General features: G+C 44.4%; 1 protein-coding gene across 1 annotated transcript in view; it reads right to left on the bottom strand.

Moving 5' to 3' along the window:
- LOC119173908 (glutamate receptor ionotropic, kainate 2) overlaps positions 1 to 22,089 on the bottom strand; it is a 124,299-nt gene that overhangs the window by 32,657 nt on the left and 69,553 nt on the right. The window contains exons 6-9 of the mRNA XM_075895251.1: positions 16,615 to 16,773; positions 7,880 to 7,984; positions 7,120 to 7,218; positions 2,891 to 3,082 (exon numbers count right to left, since the gene is read on the bottom strand). Of these exons, the coding sequence (XP_075751366.1) occupies positions 2,891 to 3,082; positions 7,120 to 7,218; positions 7,880 to 7,984; positions 16,615 to 16,773 (555 nt within the window). The remainder of the gene's footprint in view (positions 1 to 2,890; positions 3,083 to 7,119; positions 7,219 to 7,879; positions 7,985 to 16,614; positions 16,774 to 22,089) is intronic.

The raw sequence follows: 22,089 nt of genomic DNA, 5'->3' as shown, positions 1-22,089 counted from the left end.
CTTAGCGATACACTACAAGAACTCTTTCTATCTATATTTATTTTTGTGCTCACTCAGGTGCATAGGCTAGCACTATATTGTGTTAGCATAGGCTAACACAATTCAAGGGTATCCCTTATAAAATCGCCTGAGAAAACTTCACGGTGAAAACCATCTCCTTCTTTTGCTTCTCTGTATGTACTGATCCGCCCACGCCCATCTCCGAAAGTTTTCTGAGCTATGCCTTTGTCGGTCCCCCTTTCCACCAAGAGAAAATGAACAAGCTCGTTGAGGCTGAGAAACTGACCTCTCGAATTCTGACCGTCCAGAGGGCCCACGCGAGGGTGGTCCGGTTTAACCTGATGGTCCCCAAGTGGGCCTAGCCAGTTGACGTCGTGATGTGATGACGTCATCATCTGACGGCATGGTATGGGGCATCACGATAACGTCGTAGTGACAAAATGAAGACGTCATATATTTTGAAGATCTGTGTGATGCTACATGGGGATTTTCATCAAATAGTGTGACAATGTTATATATATATATATATATATATATATATATATATATATATATATATATATATATATATATATATATATATATATATATATATATATATATATATATATATATGCGTTTCCTATGTTGATGCCACCAACTCCGATTGTAAACTTTTGTCTTTGAGACTTTCGCCTTAATAGGGCGCCGGCAACTGCAGTAGAAGTTAGAGTGGTCGAACATAGCGCATGCAAAACGCAAAAATGTCATAAAACACCCTATCCCCTCCCCCCCCCCCCCCAAAAAAAGACAGGGCATAACAAATACGCAGCTTGTTCATTGGGATAACTTATTACAACCACTGTGTTGGAGCAGAACGAAAACCGAAAACAAAAACCAAAGAAAACAGACATTTTTCACAAAAACGTAAACGTAACCGACACGTTATCTCTTATTTCGTTCCGGAGTGAAATAAAACATTTTTCAACAGATTTTGTTTCCACGGAAACTTCGTAATCCGACATATCCGAGGTCATGCAACGTGAGCAATAATGCACATCTCAGTGTATAAGACCAACGCTATTACATACAAAAATTTGAAAGCAAGGCAGCGTTGAAGTTGTGGGAAAAACAAACAGTGGCAACCAGTGATTCTCACACTCAAGACATAGGCACTGCGCCGTGCTCAATTCCGGACTTCAGAAATTAGGCACCTTCTTCTTCTAACAATGACTACAACCACAACTGAGACAAGTGGACTTTCGTGTACCTGTGACGCGGGCCAGCAAGGGGAGGGCATTCTCGGAATGGAAAGTTGTTTTATATGAACAGTGGTCTCACATATCAAAGGTACGCTGCATGAGAAGCTGTTCCCGATATCATACTCACTACCTTGACACAGGCATTAAAATTTGCTTTCAATTTAGAGAAATTCACTTTTGACAAAGTCTACTATAACTTTGAAAGGCACTGATTTGCACTGATTTGTGGCAATTCTAGGTACACTGAGTTGTGCTCCTCTTGAAAATGTGATAAGCTGTTCTACCCTTGGCGTACAGGGACACTAAAGGCAAATATTAAGTCGACGTTTATTCTTGAATTGCAGTCCAGAAACCAAGTAGTGTTACTTTTGTGCCAAAGAAGTGTTTATTTTGAAATGAAATCACGTTTTAGTGGTCCGCATTGAGTTAGCGCACTTCAAGTTTTTCGCCTTCAGCAGAACGTGTCACGTCAATGTTGCCGTGCACAATGTTTCCTGGCTTTATTGCGCGGCCGCCAACACTAGTAGCATCAGAAGGAAAGCAGAGGGAGGCACAGCAGTACCAACGGCCACTGCATAATTTCCTGCCATTGGCTCCGAGATGGCACACGCGCTTGGTTCAACTGGGTTCCGCGAGATGGCACAACCTGTCCAGTTTAACCAGGCGAAAATTGAACTTTTTAACCACTCGCGCCAATTCCCATAGTTATCTCCGGTGGTTGTTTTTTTTATAAAAAACAGAAACGAACAAGTAGTATTTTATTAGGTCTCTTGATGCACAGAAGATTGTTTTATTTAGTGAAGCTAGTTTGATTACTAGTGAATAATTTTGGTCTGTAACTCGGACGTCATACGGATAATTTTGCGAGTGTCCAACTGCGGCGCATGTGTTATCGTGAATTCATCCCGATTTCTCGACAAATATGGCATTGCTGTTGATAGTATTGTCGTTTTAGACGTTGTCATACACTGAGCATTCACTCTCATGTATACTATTATTTGACTTTAGTGTCCTTTAAGAGACATGTACGTGACTGTGTGACAAATGCAATATATAGTCATCGTTACTCTTTAACATCAAATTTTTTCATGCAAATAAGTAACGTTAGGAAACAATGCGCAACATTTTTACTCAGTCCGAAACAGAAACAGAACGAAACTTTTTGCCGTGGAATGAAACTAAAACCTAAACGAAAAGCAATTCGTTCCACCACCATGCTCAGAATGATCCTGACTGCAGTTTTACCGTGAAAATTTTATTAACCTTCAAACGTGTTTGTGTGCAAGTATAAGAGAAGTCCGTAAAATGCATAGTATTGTTTTTTAAGGCGTAACTCGGAGAGTATCTGGATAGTAACATGGGATTCATTCTAGTCTCAATTCAGCTGTATGTTGTACGGGCAATAAAATTCAGGCAACAACAAACGTGGAGCGCGTGCGCATTGTCTTATATCCAGGCCTAAGCGGTTGCATTTCAGTGAAAGTAAAATGGTAGAGGACCATGTGCTGTGTGATCTTAAGGCACGTTGTATGACACCAGATGGTCAAAATTTTCGGACTCTTCCACTACGGCGTCTCTTGTAATCATATCTCTATTCTGAAACGTAAAATTCCAGATGTTATTATAACAGATGCATAGTGGGCACTCACGCCAGCTATTACGTCTCCGATCATTCCACTCCAGTGTCCCGTATCGTTTGGTGCACCGCGCGCACCGTCCATCATAACGTGAAGCTCGTACTTGAAGTTCAGTTCCTGCGACAACTTGTCAAGCAGGTCGACGCAGAAGCCACTGTAGACGCTCTTGCCGTCCACTTCGTTCACCATCATAAATGGACTCACCTGCATTGGAGAAGGGTTTCGCTGAATGTCGGCAGCAGGGCATAACTAGAAACACAAGGCTGGCAGACAAACCACTTCGCTTCTAAACCTTAGGTCAGGTCAGGTCAAGTGAGTTTAGGTTAAATTATGTTAGTCAGACTAAGGCAAAGTACATATATGTACTTTGCTTTAGTCTTCATCGTATACGATCAAGGCGAAATGCTAAATCCGTGTGAGCTTCGAAATTTGGGATCATTTATAAAGGACCCTGTCACACTTTACAACTAACCATCGAATGGTTTGGTTATAGGAGTTTAATATCTCCCGAATCTACCATCCCCATTTGTTAAAGAATTGGCGCAGTACGAAGATAATTGTTTTACGCTGCAATTGCTTTCGCTCCTCTCTAGTTCCGACGAGACCACTGGAAGCTTAGAAGGGCAGGATGAAATGGGCAAAAAAAGCTTCGTCATGCACGCGTAATACCCCTAGGCACATTTTATTCGAATGGGTGGCTTACATTCAATGGAACGGTGAGATTCGCGAACGGGCTTTATTGCGCACTCACACTTAGCAGTCTCCTGTAGTGGTGTCACGCGACTAAGCCACTAAAAATGCTCTAATCAGCCAATGGTCGTGAAGTTGAGTGATGGCGCTGTCACCTGGGTATATGGTGTCATTTGTAGAAAGGTTAGAGAACAAGTTTCAGCTCACTTTGAAGAGTAATTGTAAATTCCAGAAAAAGAGCTGTGCTATAATGTAGGGCTTGCGTGTTCAGAGGAGGCTCGATTACCAATCGGCAGAGTTTTTTGACCATGCTGAAAAGTGTCTCAGAGCCCATTTAAAGAAACACAGGAGGTCCAAATTTCCAGAGCCTTCCACTGGGGTGTCTCTCTTGTTCATGCTGTGGTTTCAAGGCGCAAAGCCCTAAAGATTATTACGGTAAGGCAGACTTGGATCAGTTTACATTAGGTTAAATAAAGTTTGGTTATACTTTGGCTCTCATGAACGTGGTATGACGCACTTTGGCGTAAACATAATATCTGTAAGTTGAAACATTTTTACCAGATCGCTTGCAGCGCTTACACTTCCCATAACAAGTTGTAAGCGACTAGTAAGTGGAAACGTCATCGTTATGATGGCGTGCCACTAGTGTTGCGTGTGGGCCCGTGAACTCGCAATGTCTATGACTTTTTAGGGGCAAAGCTCCTTGAGGCGTGGGCTGTGCGCCCCCTCTATGTAGCCACCTCTCATTTAGTTCTTGCTGTGTTCACTGGATGGCAGTACCATCCCCTGTATGTAGCCACCTCTCGTTTAGTTCTTGCAGCGTTCACTAGATGGCGGTACTTGTAGTTGATGATGAAAGTTGCGAGATGTTGCGAGATGGCTCGTGTCATTGGTGGAAGGCAATCGTTTGGTTTAGTGCGGCGATGTTCGCTAGGGGGAGCGTTGTAATAAAATTGAGTGGGCAAAATGTATAGAGGATTAGTGGTTTACTAGGTTCACCTCAGGAGCTTCGCCCACTCATCATCATTCACTTCATGGATATGACTGCACTTTTTTCTCTTTACAGCACAAATTCTGATAACTATTGCGATAATCTAACAGCACTTACGATATATAACATTGGATGTTGCAATTTTCCTAGGACAAACGCTGTGATAAGGTGATTATCCTCACAGATCAATACAAAAAGAAAAAAACTAATGAGGATCGCACTGTGGTTCGCCTAGAAATTTCGGTCGAAACATCAAACTGTGCGGAGCAGTTTAAACGCATCGAAAGCCTGCAGGCGTGCTCATTCGTCAGTTCGGAGATAAATGAGGATGCCGCTAATGGAGGTGTCATGTACTTCTGTGCTTTAGATCGGCGTTTCAAGCGACGGAGCTTCCGGCAGAGTTCGGTGGTCAATACAGTTATGGCAGATGGCAAAAAAAAAAAACCTTTTGGGGAATTCGACTAGGTCCAACGCACTCGTATAATACGACTGTGCCTCAATTTTCGTCGGCAACTCATTTAGGACGAGTAGTCCAGCTAGCGATTCAACGTCTGCAGCCAGTAATTCATCATCGGTGGAAAGTTTCTGCGCGACAATATGCTTTGTCCATAATGTATGCGCTAGTTTGTTCATTTTGGATTTAACGGGTTGCAGTGGCTGGTTCAGACGCACTAACCTTGTGGCATCTGACGTATTAGGACGATTACAATAGTCATCACCCGTGACACCTTCAGACATGCTTTCAAAGATACCTCACAATAATGTAGCTCTTGCGTACTCCTACAAAGCTGAGTGGTGAAAAGGGTTAGTTTATTTCTCATTAGACTGATTAGAGTGGTTATGTAAACTAGTGGTTTAACAACTGCAGTCGACCATTTGTCATAGGCACGCAGTTTCTGTGTCATGGCACACCATGCTCAATCTCTCGGGACTAGTTTACCAATTACAGTTATGGATGACAAGGGGTAGCAGTTTATGGCGCCTTAATACAGGTAACATTTATGCGAATTAATTAAGTTGATTTCAATGTAAGTAATGAGCCTTAACTTGATTTATTGATCTACAACACGTGATATTGCTTTTGAAATATTCCAACTTAGTATAGTTATTATCAATCAGTGAACCCACTACATGACATAAGATGAAGGAGAGATACTTCGTGGATTGTCACCAGGCAAGCATTTTCCTCGTATGGTGCAGTTTATATTATTTTTTTGTTTCATTGAAGCCACAATATTATGATTCATGCCAAGGTGTTCTTCCGCCATCTTTCCTTCGGGTTGCACGTAGGTAGTTCTTATAAAAACAAGCGCAGGTATATTTATTTAAGGTGTAGTTTCTGATGATGTCACGTGGGCTGTTTGTGATTCATAAATAAAAATAATGAGGCACAAATTAACCGCAGATTTTCTTCAGTGGCCTGTGGAAGTCATAGGGGTGCCACTACTTAGCACAAATGGAGTATAAACGTGTGCATTTCAGGAATAGAGCGATTAGAAACGCAGAACTTGGGAGGTAGGAAAGAAAGATAAACTTCATTGACTCTAAAATTTAAACAGGTTCAAAACAAACCTACTAGGGTGATACAAACATAAATACAATGGTATATAGGAGTATTTATAAAAGTATTGTAAGCATAAGCTAAATAAGCAGAAATGTTCAGGTTCAGACGTTTACAAGCAAAGGGTGAGAAGGTACAAGTTACAAACCGGAAGCAAGCAGGGTTCAGCAAGCCGGGTCACTGGGCAGACAAGATTACGAACACATTGCACAAACGAATGGAATTCTATACAAAGTATGATGAACGAGGCGGTAATTTAGACGGGAAAGTAATTTTGCTCGGACTTTCGCATTGAAGTCGCAATCAATATACGCAGCAGCATTTCTCGCTGAACTCTTCGCGTATGAGGGTACTGCGCTGGTGCGCAATGGATGGACGCGGCGTTTAACCTGTCTCCATTCCTGGCCATTTCTGCTGACTCATTCATGCGTGGGAAGGACTTAGCGACGAAATATTGCGCTGCCTCAAAACAGCGAGAGCGTGAAGTAGCGGATGAAATCAAAATGTGAAGGTGGCGTGAAATGAGAATATAAGCATCGTAGATGAATAACTCTTATTGCCTGAGTGCCTTAATCCTTCGTCTACTTCTTCACGCCTTAGTTCGGTGCATTGTCGCGAAATAGACAGCGACATTTAATGGTCATCCCGAAGATTTTGGCCCTGTTTGAGATGAATTAACATGTATTATTTGGTCAGAGCAGTGGTGGCTAAGGAACTGCATATTTGACCCTCCTCTTCGCTGTTGCATACCGAGCGCAAAGATCTGGATGTGCGAAGTTCGTTATCATGGCAACTTGGTGCCTTCTATAATCTAAAAGCGTAGCGTGTGTTTATTGATTCAACTGCAGTTTTCTCGCCATGATATAGACTTTTAGAACGTCTCACTGATAAAAACTTTACGAAATTCATGTCAGATAAAGTGTTGTTTAGGAAGAAATAGCAAATTCCTAGAACCTTCTCAGCATGAGTACAATACGCAATTGGGACGATGCTACTTACAGGAACAGATAGAACACGTAGTACTTCATCATCTTCGTCATCTTCATCTTCTTCGTCCTCGGTGATGTTTAGGCCAATAGATGGCGACCATGTTCCAATCTACAAATTTTTTATAGCAGAAAATTATTGGCCAGTAACAAACGGCGCGCATTGTTTATTATCCCTTGTTCCCGTTGGAATTGCCATGCACCCCCATGAACGTCGCAGGACTAGGGTATTTTCTCCAACTAACTACGCTCAATTTAAGTTGTATGAAACAAGAATGCCACCATATTGCCACCAAAAAAAAAATAACGTGTCAAAACCTAATTTGGCATGGTAGATAGTGTAATTGTAGTTCTAAGATGACTTGGCTTATTGAATAGTTCACTTTTTTGTGCAAGGAAGCGAGATTTTAATATTTAGGTGTTCTTTTGTTGTTGTTTTTTTGCAAGCTTGAGAAGAGCATAGTGAGTGTTTAGCTCAAGAGCTCGCACAAAATCATTTTATAAATCAAGTTTCGTTTTCTTTTATTTACCGTGAAAAATAAATGATAAATATTTTCAGATAATTTTTGCCCGTCTTGTAATATTCGTTAGGTGTTTCAAATTCCTGAGTGTACCGAAAGCGTTCTCAGTCATGCCTGATTTTTTCTCTTGCTTCAGTGCCAAATGCTTTTCTTTGTCGCTTGAACTAGTGCAACAAGTGCCCCTTGGATGCTGAAAAGATGTGTTTTTTCCATACAATGAGACAAATACCACGAAAGAAGATTACTACTTACCTCCTCTAGTCCATCGAACCCAAGTTCGCTCACGTAGAGTTTAATGTCAGTTCTCACGCCTTTGTTGTCAAGTTTTACCATTCCTGTAAGTCCATCGAAACTGACCTGTAAATTCAAACCATATTATCGGGTAACCGTTGGGCCATTAAAGTTTAGTCAACTCAATTACAATCTCAATGCATGAATTATGACCTGAAATTCGACAGACTACCAAGATCATTATGGTACCGTAAGAATTAACAGCCGTGTTCAGAGTCATTTTTATTATTGTGAGGTATGGGAAAAAATGATATTGTATGTATAGTGCCAAAAATTTAGAGAAAAAAAATAGGATGGAAGGAGCAATGAGTTTTAACTGAAATAACTATAGGTATTTCGGCCACTCTTATGCCGTATAAAATACCGTATAAATGTGTTATAACACGCGTGTGATTTCGCACACCTGCGTTAATTGAGGTAGGTGATCACGTAGGTCAAATTATGGCAAAAATTATGCATTTGCGCCAAGAATGATTGTATTACACAGTCGTTCAAAATGGAAGCAATGTTGCTAATCATGCACCACGAAAGCTGTCTTACGCTGTTGAACTATGTAAATACTATACCTGTATGATCTATGAAAATGACTCTTACGCGATATATGTTTGAGACACAGATGGAGAGTGGACACATTTATGTCCTCTGAACAGTTAAGCTATTTCACCATACCAGCACATATTGATTGGTAGATGGAAGGCCCCCACAAAAGCTATGAATTGCAAGAACACCGTAAGCAATGTTTATTACGTTGCATAGGGATTCGCCCATGAAAGCCGACGTTGTCTAGAGTTGTCATTGAATAGATACGAAAAGGAACCAGAACCCTAACAAAAAGTAGCCGAAGTAGTCATGCCATTAAATCTTATCGCCACATTTGTAACCAAATGATAGGAAAGCATCTCTGTGACAAAGGTTTTTAATATCAAACAATGAATAGTACCATTTTGAATCAGCAACGAAGCAGTAATAAGAGCACAACTCTTGCCTTGATTCTGTTCTATTCTAATATACTATTATTTCTCCTATTGCTTTCTATTTAAGCCACAGTTACATGGCAAATAAAATAGAAAGTTGTAACTCTCGTGCGCCTGCATATCATAGGTCCACGTATGATAAATTGACCAATTCTTAGAAACAGAGTAATATAGGAACATTCCAGCCTACGTTACAAAGTAATAAAGGAAGATTCCAAACAAGCATAACGCGCTTCATCCCTAATAAAACCGGGAATTAACTTTCCATTCCTCCCCAGTGGATGGGCCTTGATAAGCACAAGAATGCTGGCGGAAAGAGGTGAAGAAAGAAAGAGGTGGCCGTTAGGCATTTTATTATTGTGATAGCAAATATAGGGACACTATATATATATATATATATATATATATATATATATATATATATATATATATATATATATATATATATATATATATATATATATATATATATATATATATATATATATATATATATATATATATATATATATATTGTAAGATGGCGTCCAGTACCCTCAAGAATCTTCTTTATTGTCTCGAGTATGTGCCTAACAACCTAAACTGGAGTGGTGATGATGAGTATGTACAGATGAAAAGATGGAACGAGTAATGATGCTCACACTTATTTTCCCCGTGCACTTGATCGGCCGACCCGGCCGAGACTTAGGCGGGAAAGGTACGGCGAACAAAAGGTTTAAGGCGTGAAACGTGAACTATCTCGGATTCATGGTAACGAATGTCCGAGGAACCCTCGACGGGAGTGACAAGGTAATTGACAAGAGAGGTTCGTTTATAACAACGTAAGGTCCAAGAAAGCGTGACTGAAACTTTTCACACAGTCCGGGTGTACGAACAGGCGTCCAAAGTAGTACTACATCTCCAGGACAGAAGGTGACATCTCAACGAAAGCTGTCATATCGTTGCTTGCGGTCTAGTTGACTGGCCTCCGTGTTGAGTTGAGCACGTTGCCGTGCGTCAGTGAGCCTGGAGACGAAATTTCCTGGCGTAGTCGTGGACGTTTTTGTCGTTACATTGAAGAAAGAGGCGTCAAGAGTGAATGTCGGCGCTCGACCATAGACGAGGAAGAAAGGTGAATACCCGGTGGTTCGTTGAACAGCGGTGTTGTGTGCAAACGTTACGAACGGCAAGATTTTGTCCCAGTTATCGTGGTTCGGTCCGATGTACATGGATATCATGTCGATTAGAGTCCGGTGGAATCGCTCTGTCAGGCCATATTTCTGCAGGTGGTAAGGGGATGTGGTCTTATGAACTGTGCCACAAGTTTTTAGAATTTCGTCAAGAATTGTCGACATGAAGGCCTTGCCCCGGTCACTCAACAACGTGCGAGGTGCACCATGACGCAACACAATGGCAGTAAGACGGTAAGTCGGGCCAGTTGGTTAAGATCCATCGTGAACTTCCTTACAGCGCAACACCAGAAAAAATACAGGACAGGGAAGGAGTAGTACTACAGGAGTAGTAGAAAAGAAAAGACGGCGCTGGTTTTTTTTTTCTGTTCTACTCCTTCCCTGTCCTGTATTTTTTCTGGTGTTGCGCTGTAGGAAAGTTCACGATGGCAACACAATGGCTTCTAAAAAGAAGGCGGCAACGTCTGAGGCGGAGCTAGTGCGTAGAGGAGCGGTCTCCGCGTATCGTGTGAGGTGGTCGACGGCTGTGACGATCCAGCGGTGGCCCGTTGCCGTTACGGGAAGTGGTCCGACGAGGTCTATTCCGACAACGACAAAAGGTGTATCGGGACATGGAATGGGTTGTAATAATCCAGCAGGAGCAGAAGTTGGTCGTTTCTGGCGTTGACACAGTGAACAAGAAGCGACATAATTAGCCACAAAGGTAGAAAGACCAGGCCAGAAGAAACGGCTCCTAACGCGGTTGTAGGTCTTCTGAAATCCCAAGTGTCCAGCTGATGGATCGTCGTGGAGTGCTTCGAGAACTTGTTTTCGCAGTGAACGGGGAAGTACTGGCACCCACCGATGCCCATCCGCATTGTAAGTACAGCGCTGCAGCACATTGTTGTCTAGCTTGAACTGCCGTAGCTGACGACGTAGTCTGGCATTAGGTGGAGAAGGCGAGTCATTCAAGTACCCGATGATGCGGTTACAGTATGGGTCGTCACGTTGGCACGCGGCAAACTGAGCGCTGCTGTTTAAAAATAGTGGCCCAGCAACTGCCAGGGGTGATAACGTGAGTGCAGAGGAAGCCGCTTGATCACCTGAGGGGCATCGAGGATGCGTGGTTGTAGATGAAAGTGGCAAAGGGCAGCGAGAAAGAGCGTCGGCATCCTGATGCTGTTTGCCAGACCTGTACACAACGTCAAAAGTGTACTCTCGCAAACGGAGTATCCAGCGACCGAGTCGCCCAGACAAATTCTTCAGCGAGGATAACCAGCATAGGGCATGGTGGTCGGTAATGACAGTAAAGTGGCGTCCATACAAATAAGGTCGAAACTTCTGGATGGCCCAAACGACAGCAAGACATTCCTGCTCTGTTATCAAGTAGTTCTGCTCTGCAGGTGTTAGTGCGCGACTGGCATACGCAACTACTCGCTCACGTGAAGTGTCGTCATGCTGGAGAAGGACGGCACCGATTCCGTGGCCGCTGGCATCTGTGTGAAGGAAAGTGGGTGCGCTCTCATCGAAGTGACGGAGGACGGGGTCTGATGTCAAAGCACGTTTGAGGGCTTGGAAAGCACACTCGCACTTGTCAGTCCAAGTGAAGGCCGTTCCTGACGTCAGAAGCTTGTGTAACGGCCCCGCGATGGCAGCAAAGTGACTGATAAAGCGGCGGAAGTAAGACGCTAGGCCCACGAAACTTCGCAATTGTTTTTGATTGCCCGGGCGTGGAAAATTAATTACGGCAGCAACCTTGTCGGGGTCGGGTCGAACGCCATCTTTGCTGACAAGGTGACCCGATACTTTGATGCTTTTGCTGGCGAAGTGGCACTTCTTCGTATTGAGCTGAAGCCCAGCGTTCGAAATGCACGTAAGAACTTCGTCCAAACGCTTAAGGTGCTGAGGAAAAGTAGAAGAATAAATTACGATGTCGTCCAAATAGCATAAGCAGGTTTTCCACTTTAGACCACGTAAGACAGTATCTATCATGCGCTCGAATGTTGCTGGAGCGTTGCATAAGCCAAAAGGCATGACGTTGAACTCGTAAAGCCCATCAGGCGTTGCAAACGCTGTTTTCTCCTTGTCTGCTTCGCGCATAGGTATTTGCCAATACCCGGATCGAAGGTCAAGGCTGGAGAAATATTCTGCGCCTTGTAAGGAGTCAAGGGCATCATCTATGCGTGGCAACGGATATACATCTTTTTTCGTTATCTTATTTAGCGCTCTGTAATCAACACAAAAACGGACAGAGCCATCTTTTTTCCGGACCAACACCACAGGAGACGACCAAGAGCTGGATGAAGGTCGAATAATGTCCCGTTTGAGCATGTCGGCGACGTTTTCCTCAATCATTTGCCGTTCCGCCGAAGACAGACGGTATGGGCGGCGGCGCACAATGGAGCTGCCTTCGGTTTCGATGCTGTGCTCTGCAACAGATGTGCGGCCCAAAACTTTGGAATGTACGTCGAACGAACAGCTGTGCTTTTGGAGAAGGTCTAAGAGGTCTCTCTTTTGCTCAGCAGTGAGGTGAGGACTTATGGTAGCATTTAAAGCAGCAGTGGTTGCCTTGGTATCGGTTGTAGCAGACGAAGGCGGTGATTCTGCGTGAAGAGGAACCAGCGAAAAAGGCTCGCTGTCAGCGAAGCAGCTCACAGCAGTGCCCTGGGGCAGCATCACTGGCGATGAAGTTGAGTTCAGGGCGGTGACCAATGCCTTACCGTCGTTAAACCGCACAAGGCCGGGTGCAATGGTAAGCCCTGCAGGTTTGGAGAGAACTGATGGAGCAATGAACACGTCACCGTTAACCATAGTATCCGAAGCAATCGTGAGAATTCGTTCATCTCCTGGCAAAATGAAACAATCCACGGCAGCAACGAAACGGAAGCTGTATGGATCGACATCAGATGAACTCTCAGTAGCTGACATATGAATTACTCGCTGACGACACGATATGAAAGCTGATGCCGAAGAAAGGAAGTCCCATCCTAAAATGACTGTGTGAGTGCACAAAGGAAGTACAAAAAACTGAATGTGGTGAAGGATGCCATCTATGAAAACGCGGACTGTACAAACACTTCAAGGCTGAATAGGGACTCCATCTGCGCAACGAAGGGGAGGGCCATCGTATGGCGTCCTAACTTTTTTCAAGCGGGCACAAAAGTCTGCACAAATTATGGAAAGTGATGCGCCTGTGTCTACTAGTGCCTCTGTCTGTATACCTTCAACATACACAAATAAAACATTTGATGGGCGGTCTGGAGGAGTTTGACGCAGTTCGAAAGATGCAGCTTTCCCTCCCGAAGCTGCACTGTTTAGTTTTCCAGTTGGCGGTCGGGAATCGAAGTAGAAGGTCAAAGGGGAGAGGAGGAACGCCGCATCGGTGAAGGTGAGCGACGACAGGAGAAACGGGAACTGCCAACTGAGGCAAAGTTCTGCGGAGATGGCGACCGGCGTGTGCTGTTCTGATACTGTCGGCAATAGGGTGGTCCAGTTGGGTAGAAGTCGTCCCGTTCATAGTCACCGTATCCTCGTCTTTCGTCTTGTTGACGGCGTCGGCAATACCTTGAAATATGACCACGGATGCCGCAATAAAAGCAAGTCGGTCGTGTAGTGCGCCAGGTGTTGTAAGGCTGGGAAGATGGTCGCGGTGCAAGCGAGTTGAGCGAGCCATGCACATCGGGCACTGGTAGCTGCATCGGGCTGTGCTGGGGTGCAGGTGTCCTAGCAGCAACCTAAGCATAAGTTGGCATGGCCACAGGATAAGAAATCGGAACAGGTGTGACAGTCATCAAGGCCAGGCTTTGGTGGGGCGCAGGCGTCGTTGCAGCACCTTGAGCATAACTTGGCATGGGCACGGGATCTGAGGACGGAACTGGTGTGCCTGTGATCAAGGCCAGTTCTTCCCTCACGACGTCGCATAAACTAGTAGCAGGTGGCGTCGTTCGAATATCAAGGTGGCGAGGTGAAGCCTGTGCATGAAGTTCCTCGCGGATGATAGAGCGGATCAATGAACGCAGCTCTGTGGTGTCGTGACTCGAGCTGAGATCAGGCATATCAGGTTGCACCCGAGTGGTTTGAAGCTCCTCGAGGCGCTGACAGGTAGCCACAACATCGGCGACGGTCTGGGGATTCTGCACTACAAGCGCATTAAAAGCGACCGTCGCAATGCCTTTCAGCAGGTGGCGCACGCGGTCGTTTTCCGCCATATGGTTGTCGATGCGGCGGCCAAGGGCGAGAACATCTTCAATGTAAGAAGTGTAAGACTCGCCAGGGCGTTGAAAACGTGCACCAAGTCTTTTCTTGGCAATATCCGAGCGCACTGACGGGTTGGCGAAAATCTGGCGGAGCTGGCGCATAAAGGCAGGCCATGTCGAAAAATCGGTAGCGTGGTTTGAAAACCACGTTTTTGCGACGCCGCTCAAGTAGAAAGCAACGTGGGTGAGTTTTGCAGGCTCATCCCATTTGTTGATGGCACTCACGCGGTCATACTCCTCGAGCCAGTGTTCCACGTCCTCACCCGGAAGCCCTGCGAACAGCGGAGGATCCTTTTGAGGGCTGGTGACCAGGTGAGAAGGGTTTCTTGGCAGTGGGAGCGGTGGCGCAGCTGCTGCGCTGGGCTGGTCGGCTTGCGACATTACCGCACCCAGGACGTTTAAGCGGCGGCCTGAACCGAGCTCCAGGGATGTGTTGTAGAAGACGCTGGGGTTGTGCGAGAGCGCGAGAGGACGCGGGAATCAGGCAGCACTCTCCACCACTTGTAAGATGGCGTCCAGTACCCTCAAGACTCTTCTTTATTGTCTCGAGTATGTGCCCCACAACCTAAGCTGGAGTGGTGATGATGAGTATGTACAGATGAAAAGATGGAACGAGTAATGAGGCTCACAATATATATATATATATATATATATATATATATATATATATATATATATATATATATATATATATATATATATATATATATATATATATATATATATATATATATAGAAAGAAGTGCATACTTAAGGGCTCGTCTTTCCGTGTTTTTTACACAGTACTAAAGAGATCTAACAGACAATAATGCCAAGGGAAGTATAGGCGAAGATATTAGACCGAATCATAAGGTAAATATGAAGAAAGAAAAGTGGGTGAAAAGATAACTTGCCATGGGCAGGATCCGAACCTGCGACCTTCGAATGACTCGTTCCATGCGCTACCCCTGAGCTACCACGGCAGCTATCCCCCCAGCCCCTTTATTGGGTTTATATGTGAATTTAAACGTAGGAGTGTCAGTCAGCGCCACCAGTAGCCATGACGGCGAGTGTGGCGCACTCTTTTGAGCCTGTTTGGCGTCACGTAGCACGTGAACTTATTACGGGCGGGCAGCTGACCAATAGTTCCTCGTATACAACCTAAAGGCACTAAGTCTGCCAGTACGAGACCCTCGTTAATAAATTAAGGATAGAAGTGTTTACTTGAGGGCTCGTTTTTCTGTGTTTTTTTACACAGTAATAAAGAGATCTAACAGACAATAACGCCAATGAAGGTATAGGGAAAGATATTAGACTGAATTGTAAGGTAAATATGAAGAAATAAAAGTGGGTGAAAAGATAACTTGCCATGGGCAGAATCTGAACCTACCGAGAAGTACCTCTTTCGAAGTTGAAACGGTAAGCTAATTATATCTACCAGTTGCCGCTGTTGTCGGGCGTCTCGGGGAGGGGGGGGGGAGCTCTCGTGTTTTCAGCATTATCAGCAAGATGGCGCAATGAGCACGCGGCGGCTCACATCTCTGACGCGTACTTTGGCTCGCGAAGAGGGGGGTAGTTGACGATCTCTCACGAGCCCTTATCTCCCGGTGGGGAGGATCATACGTCTTGGCTGGTGTTGAGCTTGCACTGGAATGATTCTGTTGTAGTTAGGGGTGCATAGAGGTTATTGCAATCATTGCACAGCCTCCGTTTGCGAAAAGGACGTGCTTTTCAGACACAGCAAAGTAACAACTGAGACGTTTGTTCGCGTACGTTTTTACCTGTGAGTACGTTTGGTGCGTCATTTGTGCGGGAGAAACGTGGGGAACATTTAGATCTGCTTGTCATTCTGCGAGTGACTTCCCAATTTGTTGCTATCGCATTCATTGCTTCACCTTTGCGGCAAAGCTGTGACTTTTTTTTTTATCTGCAAAAAAATTACCACTAAGTAAGCCAAAATAGAAAATCAAGATAACGAAACAGAAGTCATGCCGCGAACGTGAAATTTTTGTCGTCAGATGGGTTCGTAAAATAGTCAACTCAGCGCAATGTAGCCGCCACGTACGTAGAGTGTGTCGGGTCGCATGTATGTCAGTGCGTAGAAAAGTATATAATTAAAAGGATTGATTTCTTTTCCGGGCACATTAGCGTGTTTTTTCTCGTCAATATGATTACCTGATAAAGCTAGAAAAGTACATAGAACACTATCTCCCGATGCGAGAACCCGTTTGCACATCCTGTCAAGTCCGCTTATTCAACAGTCCTCATGCCGTAATTCATCGATGCGCATTTGAATGCAAACTTTCTTTTTTCTTTCCTGAAAGCAATCACGCGTTTACCTTTTTCATCACTGCGATAAGCTCGTCGGTGTTGTTGTCGTCAGCAACTTTGTCCTCCCTGCAGTCCAATGCTGGAAAGGCTGCGTCCTTCCCACCATTCCATTCGATGAGGCTGAGGGCAAAAAGTTTCACCGCGTCGTACAGCATGGCAGCGTCAGTCTGTAAACAAGACGAAAAAGTAGAGACGTTTGGTAAATGAGCATGCATCTACATTACAGTTTGCAAATCGCAGCTATGTGGTTTTTTTTATTGAATTCGAATTATGTGCCTACTTGGGGCTTGCGGTGAACATCAAGTTCAACGTAAACTTCAAATGAACAACATCCTCTCATGATGTGTATGTTTTATGCGCGAGCGAAAGCTTGCGAAGGGCTGCACACGGGTGCGGCTCAAGAAGAGAGGAAATGCACCGGCCTGCTCTGTCGACTATGGAGCATGACGAGTGCTGAAGAAAAGGGAAGAGGGGCTGCATCGCTCTGGTAGTAGCTGTAAACTTTGATCGAAAATGCATGGTCACGCTCCATTTTGATAGAGATAAGTAGATAGCTCTTTTCTGGTACGAGCTGTTCTCTCACGCCTTACGTCACATAGAGGTGACACACAGCCAGGAAACGACTTTTCTTACGCCAGCATAATGTGACGGCAGGTGATCTTGAATTCTAAAGAAGTTAGTATAGCATCCCTATTGTTCGCTTTCCCGCTCATTGCTTCACCTTGGTGGTGAAATTGGGACACGTTTATAACAAAGTATGAAGAGAAGCTGAGTGGTACTTTTTGGGGGCGAAGCTCCCTATGCCGTGGGTCGTGCGTCCACGATTTATGTAGTAGTAGTAGTAGTAGTAGTAGTAGTAGTAGTAGTAGTAGTAGTAGTAGTAGTATAGTAGTAGCAATAAATAGTCATTTCCATGGCTGGACTAGAGGAGTGGCACGCGCGCACGCTTTTCTATTGCGGAGGAAACCTGCACACGTTAATCATAAATAAAAAGATAGTTGTTTCTGATGAGATAAGTTAGAGAGACGAGTATTAGTGACTTAATTTTTGATAAATTCGCTTTGAATTTGATGCTTACTGAAAAAAATCTAGTGCGAGAAGGACGCACTTTGAGCACTATCTGAACAGGAACTGTTCCCCCGTTAAACTCACTGGGCGCAACCTCCTTGGTTTTAGCAACTTCCATAGTAGATTAACAAGTACTGTAAATAGTTATACACTTTTTTCTGAACACACGTTTAGCGAGGGTTCGGCCGCAGTGCCATGATTATAGAGAACTAGTATAAAACCAGGAACTATAGAGGCGGTGAAAGGTTGGAAGTAGACACGAAGCGCAGGCCGTAAGAAAGTGCGCGAGTGCCGCCTCTCGCTTATTCCTTGTAAAGTCCTTTGGACGGCGGTACTTCTATATACTGAATATATGATGAAAAGATGCGAGATGGTGGTACTTGGAGTGCTCACTAGATGAACGGATGGATGAATGGACGGACGAACAAACAGACAGATGCACGGACGGATGCACAATTGATTGATTGATTTGTGGGGTTTAACGTCCCAAAACCACCATTTGATTATGAGAGACGCCGTAGTGGAGGGCTCCGGAAATTTTGACCACCTGGGGTTCTTTAACGTGCACCCAAATCTGAGTACACGGGCCTACAACATTTCCGCCTCCATCGGAAATGCAGCCGCCGCAGCCGGGAATTGAACCCGCGACCTGCGGGTCAGCAGCCGAGTACCTTAGCCACTAGACCACCGCGGCGGGGCGACGGATGCACAAATGGAAGGATGGGCGCATGGATGGACGAACGGATGGACGGATGGACGCACAGACGGACGAACGGACAGGCGCACGAACGAACGCATGGACGGACGGAAGCAAGATTGAATGGACAGATGGACGCTTCGCCCCACACATCATCATGCACTGCGTGGATATGCTGTTATTTGTTAACTTATTTCAGTTTGTCATAATAATGAGAACAGAGAATAATGTCAATAAGAGTATCGAGGATGTTATCGTGAGTAATAGTAATTTAAATTTGAAGAAAGAAAGTGGACGAAAAGATAACCTGCCGCCGGCAGGGACCGAACCTGCAACCTCCAAATAACGCCCATGATTGATAAAGATAGATAGATAGATAGATAGATAGATAGATAGATAGATAGATAGATAGATAGATAGATAGATAGATAGACAGATAGATAGATAGATAGATAGATAGACAGACAGACAGACAGACAGACAGACAGACAGACAGACAGACAGACAGACAGACAGACAGACAGACAGACAGACAGACAGACAGACAGACAGACAGACAGACAGTTAGATAGATAGATAGATAGATAGATAGATAGATAGATAGATAGATAGATAGATAGATAGATAGATAGATAGATAGATAGATTTCACGAAGCAGCAGGCACGTCACTGAGCCTTCTAGAATGCAGTGAATTTTTCAATAGATAAACAATGCCAGGTGAACGAAAAATCAGTCCAACGAAAGAAGCTTCAGACAATAAAAGGGACCGACCATTTGTGCGCAAGCGCCGACAGTAACAATGATTAAGCGAAGCGCTCATGATTGTATACACTCGTTTAAATCTGCCGTCCACGCAAAACAGCGTGATACGGTGTCGTCGGGCTTTTTCAGAGGACCGGGATCGAATCGAGGCTGAGATATTGTCCCGGTGACATGTGCCGGGGTCGGCGTAAAACCGGCATTCAAAGCTGCAACAGCTGCGGTTGACTGAGCCAGCCTCGAGCTAGCGCCGCGAACCCTTTGAAAGTTTAGTTGAATCCCCATCCCCTCTACTTCCTTTTCTTTTTGCTTTTTTTTCACGTTGAACAATGGGAATCAATAAACCGTTGGAACAAAACGTGGGCCGTTATTTAGCAACTCCTCCCCCTTCCCTTCACCCGAGCACTCGTTTCAATACGGAGCGTGTCATGGTTGCCTGTATTTAGTGTACCACGTTTGTGGAAATCGCGACAGGGATACGAAATCTGTTACCGCGGATGCAAACCTAAATGTTGATACTTTTAAAAGGGCTTCCTTTTGTTCGCGCGGTAACTGCGGCGCAATCTCCCCCAGGTGTTCTCGTTCGATCGTTCCAAGTGAAGACATCATGGCGAACCCGACAGATATTGGAAGAACAGGGCGATTAAGACTGTGTAATGTGTAACACTGGTCTTTACGTTGGTTCTTTAGTCGTGCTTTCACAATCAAAACTTCCTTTGTCGTTTCGTGGATATGAGGATAAGTCGATGGGGTAAAAGATGCTTTAGTTAGAATTACGCGTGTCTGTACCGCATTCTAAAATTCCCTTCCGGCACATCTTGCTCAAGAGCAGTCAGGCAAGTTAAAGTGAACCTATATTACAACCAGGAACGAAGGTCTTGCCGCAACTGTCAGTGGTGCCACTCCAAGCAAACGTTTCGTCCCTAGATAGGTCCTCGAAATTCCCTAGATATCAGGACAAATTACTATATTATATTGTTTATGTCGTTATTCAGGCTAATTGACTCTTTACAAGGTATTAAGATAGTATCTTGTTAAAAGTAAGAATCACCATTAACTAAAGGTCTTTTCTCTACACTCTCTGGGCAGTTGTATACGAATTGCTTGCAAACGTCACCTGTTGCCACCGAGAAAGATCTGCAAGTCAAATTCACTTTGCTCACGCATAAAAGACATAAATATGTTCCTTCGGGTCAACCGCAAGTCTGTAGCGCATTTCTTGTACTTGCAGCTAGGCAGCAGAGAGTTTTTCAACATTCGCAATCAATGCTGCAATATTTTCAGTAGATATAAGGGGGCGCTCTATTATACTGGCTGACAGCTACACTTTCTTTCTGTTTTTTTTGATCAGCTCCCCATTTGGCCAAGTCTATAAGACACTTTCTTGCTCTCACAGAAAGGGCATGACGGAAAGCCAAACACCCGAACAGTCTTCTTCGTACCACCTTAACAAATTTTCAGTACTTCTTTTGCTCTGTTTTTCTATAATATTCCGGGCTATTTCACATGAAGACGTTCCTCAATGAAGCACAGTGAGCGTAATTTTGACACGTGTTTATGTGCACTACGAGACAAATTTGTGTTATTATCACAGGGCAGCAATCACTCAGTAAGCTCATGATGTGCGAGTACTTGACTCTTACGACTACAGAGTTTAATTTTCCCCAGTATTATGACTATAATAATGTCGCGTTACAAAGCTGCTATCTCCTTCACACTATTATTCAGGCCACTAAGACTGTCTTAAATAAAAAAACTAGAAAAAGCCTTAATTGTCTTTAGAAAAAGTATTTAACGATACTGAGTACTTCGTACTCAAATATAGGAGTGCAGTCAACCGCTCTAGTATCACCATATAGATGCACATAACAGCCTTTCTAGTTGAGTTAGCAATGCCTTTAGTCAGGCCACGTAATGTCTCATTTACAATTAACAGAAAAGACGCTAGATCTTTGAAAATGTTCAAAACCTCTAGATCTAGTATAGAACACTGGGTTGGCATCACCGGCTAACTGTGTTGAGAGTGAGAGAAAGGGAACTTTTATTGTAGACTTAGCTTGAACATACACAAACGAAACATCTAAAACAAGCGAATACAGTGGAGAATAGACCGCATAAAAGCGCTTAGCGTACTGTATTTAGAAAAAAAATGGCAGCATATCCACGGAGTGAATGATGAAGAGTGGGGCGAAGCATCCGTCCGTCCATTCGTTCTTGCTTCCGTCCGTCCACGCGTCCGTCTGTGTGACCATCCGTGCGTTCATTCGCCCATCCGTACGTGCGTCTGTTCGTGCGTCCGTCCCTGCGTTCGTCCATGCATCCGCCCCTGCGTCCGTTCATGCGTCCATCCATGCATCTGTCTGCGTGTCCGTTCTTCCATCTATTCAACACTCCAAGTACCACCATCTCGCATCTTTTCATCATATATTCCCCGTATATAGAAGCACCGCCATTCAGCGGACATTCCAAGGGCTAAATGAGAGGTGGCACACGCACACTTTCTTACGGCTTGCGCTTCGTGTCTACTTCCCACCTTTAACCACCTCGAGGTCATGGTACATACTAGTTCACTGTATTCATGGCACTGCGGCCTAACGCTCGCTAAACCTTTCTAAAACCAAGGAGGTTATGCCCAGCTAGTAGAACGTAGCAACCCTTTTTTGTCAGATAGTGCTCAATGTACATGCCAATGGCTGCTAATGCGGAATGAGAGACAGGAGAATTCGGCTTTTAGTTAACGCGCACGCTGCGAATTTTTATTGCTCAACAACGCACAGAATCTCTCAGCGGCACTACCTTGGAGGTCAAAATGTAAGACTGGTTACACACTACGACTACTACTACGACTACGAGGGACGAACGGGTGCCGCTATAAGGAGCTTCGCCCCTAAAAGTGTTTGATGATTTCGAGTACTTCGTACTCAACTATGAGAGAGCAGTGCGCCACCCCTTGCTAAT

The sequence above is a fragment of the Rhipicephalus microplus genome, chromosome 5, assembly GCF_043290135.1.
Source record: "Rhipicephalus microplus isolate Deutch F79 chromosome 5, USDA_Rmic, whole genome shotgun sequence".
In the NCBI taxonomy this organism is placed as follows: domain Eukaryota; kingdom Metazoa; phylum Arthropoda; class Arachnida; order Ixodida; family Ixodidae; genus Rhipicephalus; species Rhipicephalus microplus.
The sequence above is the reverse complement of the archived record's forward strand: the minus strand, read 5'-3'. Positions and strand labels throughout refer to the sequence as shown.